At 35.0% G+C, this 5,153-nt stretch overlaps 1 protein-coding gene across 2 annotated transcripts; it reads left to right on the forward strand.

The window, feature by feature from the left end:
- Positions 1-1,396: 1,396 nt before the first annotated feature.
- Positions 1,397-4,825, forward strand: LOC147406604 (bidirectional sugar transporter SWEET1-like). 2 transcript variants are annotated; one of them, XM_086434737.1, is made up of 6 exons: positions 1,397-1,555; positions 1,646-1,682; positions 2,013-2,108; positions 2,471-2,750; positions 3,480-3,599; positions 4,426-4,825. In XM_086434737.1, exons 1-6 carry the CDS (start codon positions 1,522-1,524, stop codon positions 4,615-4,617), a joined length of 759 nt encoding a protein of 252 aa, XP_086290863.1. In that variant the 5' UTR covers positions 1,397-1,521; the 3' UTR covers positions 4,618-4,825. The 2 variants fall into 2 exon arrangements, with proteins under 2 accessions (XP_086290863.1, XP_086290864.1); XM_086434738.1 differs by lacking the exon at positions 2,013-2,108.
- Positions 4,826-5,153: the final 328 nt, after the last annotated feature.

Here is a 5,153-nt window from a genome sequence, read left to right on the forward strand (position 1 = left end):
GCTCCCATCACAGAACCATAGATAACTTGCATAGGGATACACAAGAAAATGATTTATGGTTATGCGTATCCTAAGAAAATGATCTATGATTCTGTGATGGGGGCGTAGGAGGGCGTGTGTTAGAGGGGGATCATTAGAAAATTATTAAACATATTAAAATGATGAGTGTTGATTTTCTAATTCAATATGATAGAATAACTCAAAAACTCACTGATGTAGCATGTATAAGAGTAGATGATTTTTTTCCTTGGGATATACGACTGCATATGTTTATGGGGATATACAATTATATATCCCAAGGGAAAAAATCCACGATTCTTGCACATGCCACGTCAAATGAGTTTCTAAGTTATTATGTCGAGATTGAGTTAGAAATTCATTGCACTAAATGATAGCAATCATCTTTTATTTATTGATTGTACTTTCAATACTTGGGTTGTCAAAGTTGATTGCAAGATTTAGGAAATCAAAATGGTTATATTCATAACTTGGTTAGTATGAAATTAAATTCATTATAGAGTCATGATAATATCACTCGTCAGGTGGCATACTCAAACGTGACAAGTTTTGGAATCGTAGATTTATATGCCTTGATACCCTTGAGATACACTTATGGGGAAGTTCAATCATGTATACCGGGACATACAGATCTATAATTCTCGAAATTGCCCACGTTATAAAGTCATTTGAGTATGTCATTTGGCAAGTCATATTATCAAGACTTCATTATATTCCATTCCATGAACCATACAAATTAAATTAAGACTGAGAATAATGATTTTTCTAATTAGAAATATACAGATACATATCTTTTATATTTGTACATCCATCCCGAGACAATAGATCTATGCTTATATGTCCGTAACACGTGAGTCGAGTATTGATGATTGACAGCTTTTTATTAGATCCTAAGACCAATGACAACGTGACGCTCCTGTTTTCTCAGTCCACCCAATAGACTCCCTGACCTGTCAGTTATAGGATCATAAATCCTTTTCACGTGTAACCCGACTTTAGTGATCTACGATCTATTACGACTCCACTTAAATTAACTAGAAGTTTTGCCAACCTTATTAGACACGTGTCAAAAAGAAATTGGTGATTGACACCTCAATTTTAATTTGGAGTAATCCTGAAGATATATCACCACGGACTTCACAAATTGGTATTTCAAACAAACGGCTGGGATGTAGGAAAAATATCCCAAGTAATACGAACCTCTTCTTCCTATCTAAGCTGGACAAGGTTAATTTATGATACTCTAATGTCCAAAGAAGCTGGACACACCTTGTCCAGCTTAGATAGGAAGAAGAGAGAGAGGAGTTTCGGATAAGGACGTAATCAATATTTACTGTACAGAGTCCCTCGTTTCTTTCTTTCTGTCTATATAAACCTCACTTGCTGAATTCATCTCCCATTCTCCCATCAATGCCTTTGAAAAACACCCCACTTGAGTTTCTGAGTTTTTAAGTACTTTTCTCTTGCGTTTCTTTGATCTTAGATTGATTGTTTGAAGTAAAGATGAATATTCTTCATTTCTTGTTTGGGATTTTCGGTATATTCTTATTTCTTTCATCTCTCTTCCTATTTTTCTTACTTCTTTCGTTAATGGTTTTTTTTCTTTCTCTCTCTGTTTCTCAAACAGGAAATGCTTCTGCTCTGTTTCTCTTTCTGGCTCCTACGTAAGTACTGTTTCATTTTGTGTTTTTTTATTCTTCATAATTTAATCAAGAAATTTTGTAGTTTTCTTTCTTTCTTTCTTAAAGAATTCAAAACTCGAAAGTTTTCGTTTTATTAGTTGCAGATTAGTCTGATTTCTTTTAGATGAGCAAAAAAGATTCAATTTTTTTTTTTTTTTTTTGAAGAGTTGGAGATTTATGGGTCATTGTTTCCTGATTTCGAAATAAAATAAATAAAAAAAACCCAAAAATCATTTGTTTAATTTTCCTTATCACAACCGAAGATGTCATCTGTTACTCTTCTTCTTTTTCTTGTCTCTTTGTTTTTCGCAGAATAACTTTTAGAAGAATCATAAAGAGCAAATCAACAGAGCAGTTCTCAGGCGTTCCGTACGTTATGACCTTGCTCAACTGTCTCCTTTCTGCGTGGTACTATTTATTACCTTTTCACCCTCTTTTATCTTTCCTGCTTTTTCCCAAACTTAGCGATTCAACTTCTTAGTATAGTCAGGGCTATTACTGTCATTTACTCCTCAACACCTACATCGGCCGCTGTTCTTGGCGTTTCTACTTCTTATAGATACTAGATGGTCTCCTTCATGTGAAATGACGTACTAACCCCTTGTTTAATTTCATTTGCGAAGATTCTAGCAATCCAATTGAACCCACATGGAATAATTTACTAATCAGAGCTTTCTTTGTATGATTAGTGGGCCTTTTTTTTAATGATAGAGAAAAAAAGGGTGGGTGGTAATTACTAATTTGCCATTGGTTTAATTATTGTGAAACAGGTATGGGCTTCCATTTGTGTCCCCACATAACATCCTGGTGAGCACCATAAACTTTACAGGTGCAGTCATTGAGTCTATCTACGTTATGATCTTCATCATATTCGCTCCCAAGAAGGCCAGGATGAAGATGATAATGCTCCTTACTTTGGTGCTCACTGTGTTCGCCACAGTTGCCTTTGTATCCATATTTGCCCTACACGGCCAGGCCAGGAAACTCTTCTGTGGCTTTGCTGCCACCATCTTCTCCATTTGCATGTATGCTTCACCTCTTTCCATCATGGTAAGACCAACTCATTAATTATTTTCTATTTCTCACCATTTTTATACATTGAAGACAGCCATTTCATCATTAATGATTAGGAGGAATTCATCTTTGCCATTTTTTATTTTATGTTTTGAGTTGCGATAAATAGTTGACGTGGCATATCTCAGAACCATAAATCTTTTTCAATAAAGTTTCTAAATTGTTGACTGACTCTTTATATATTTATATACAAAATTTCTAAAGAATTTTGGGTGGTCCATGCAAAATTTTTTATCATGCATGTTCTTTTGTGTGTACATTTACGAATATGTTCCTAATAGAGTTAAAACGTACATCTTTTGTCTTTTGTTTTTATCTACGAATTTACAATCGAGTTAGGATCTCACACCAAAGTTTACCATTTACGAAGATCTGCCGTTAACAAATGAGAGTGTTAAAACTATTACATCCAAAGAAGCTACCATTGATTTGTCCGCTAGAAAGTGAAATTCAACAACTTTTTCTTATTATCGACTGGACGGACACGTCATAAAACCTAAGTTATTAACATCAAATCCTCACTCCCTGAATATACATATTTTTTCATTATTTATCTTATTTACAAAATCAAGTTTATTAAAATTTTAAATTATATATATATATATAAAATCTTTATAATATATTAAATGATAAAATATAATTTAAAATTTTTAAATCATGCATAAATCTTAATTTTTGTAAATAAATGGTGTATATGTATTGCAGAGACTAGTAATACAAACGAAGAGTGTGGAATTCATGCCATTCTTCTTGTCGCTGTTTGTATTCCTGTGCGGCACATCTTGGTTCATCTATGGTCTTCTCGGTCACGACCCTTTCGTCGCTGTGAGTTGTTACTTGTTAATTACTATAGTAATGTTCGAGTGACACAAACGGAGGCACACGGGTGACACAAAAGATGTGGTGGTGCACACATAACCGTAGATCCCTTTTACTCGTATCCCGTGGAAAGGCATCTACGGTTATGTGCAAGTCATTGCGTCAGCCTTGCCCCTCTTTGTCACCCCAGCACGACTCTAATTACTATGCTACCAATTCATCAATATAATTTAAAAAACCTCGATTATTAGTCGAATTGACCCATCAAAGCCGTGGGCCTACATTAACTATGTAAATTTACTTATGGACCTTCGTTTTTTATCGGGCCGGGCTGCACATGGAGCTTGTCTCTCTCTTTCTATGAAAACTAATTTTGGATTTTTCTTTGGAGATTGATTGGAGGGTGCCACACAACTGAATCGATTCGGTGGGGTTATTTGTAGATTCCGTGGCGATCAATTTTGGAACTGGGTCGAGTCGAGTCAACTCGATTCTTACTGTATGACCTATGAAGTTGATTTTATTAAAAAAAAAAAAATTTGACTTAGGCACACCCCTCCACCTTTTAGAGAATATTTGAGAAACACCCCATGTTTTCAAACTAATGACATAAGCCCCCTTCAACTTAGTCTTCTCTGATATACTAAAAAGCTTGACCTTATTGTCCTCATCTTAAACTAGAAAACCTTGACTGAAAAAAAAAAAGTAGAATTATTAATTTTGAAAAGCAAAATAATATTTTTAGATATTAAATGTAATATTATTGTTTGTTCAGTAACCAGTAAGGTCGTTCAATGAGTAGAGATGAGATTTGATTCGGTGTTACATATAGGTTCCGAATGGTTTTGGGAGTGGGCTAGGGGCATTGCAGCTGATATTGTACGCAATCTACCACAAGAACAAAGGTGGTGATGGGCCCAAAAACGCAACACACGATTCCATTGAGATGGAATTTGGAGGAAAGACTCAAGAAAACAAGCAAGCCAACACCACGCGTCACTCCCATGAGAACGGTCACGTTTAGATGCTGACACGTGTGTGTAGTGATGGTTCATCCACGTTTTTTACGTTATTCCTGACCCGCTCCACGTCATTAATTTTTCTTTTTTACACTCTGATGATGAACGGATATAAATATTACACGTGTATTTGTATGTACGTTGACCAACGGTTTTTTGGAAGGCGAATGAATATATTCTTCGAAACCGAAGGGAAGTTATGGCTTAAGATCATGTGAGGTGCCATGTGATTTGTTAGTCTATCATTGGGGTTTCTTATAAAAGAAGAGTTGTAATTATCAATCGAAAATTTTCTCTCCATATATACTCAACTGAAGTGGAAAAGGCATAGAATCATATATCATTTTTTTTTGGAGTGCCCAAGAAAAAAGATCAATGATTTTGTGCCCTTATTATGTCAGTTGAGTACAGATCGAGTGAAAATTTTCAAGTCAGAAAATCATTAGTGATAAAAGAATCCTTTCCCCATAGGAGACACCACATTCAGGATAAAAAAGTCGATCATACTTTTATTTTGAGTGAACAGAGTGGACACATTTCA

This window comes from Akebia trifoliata, chromosome 3, assembly GCF_017979445.1.
Source record: "Akebia trifoliata isolate Shusen 1 chromosome 3, ASM1797944v1, whole genome shotgun sequence".
NCBI classification, from domain to species: Eukaryota; Viridiplantae; Streptophyta; class Magnoliopsida; order Ranunculales; family Lardizabalaceae; genus Akebia; species Akebia trifoliata.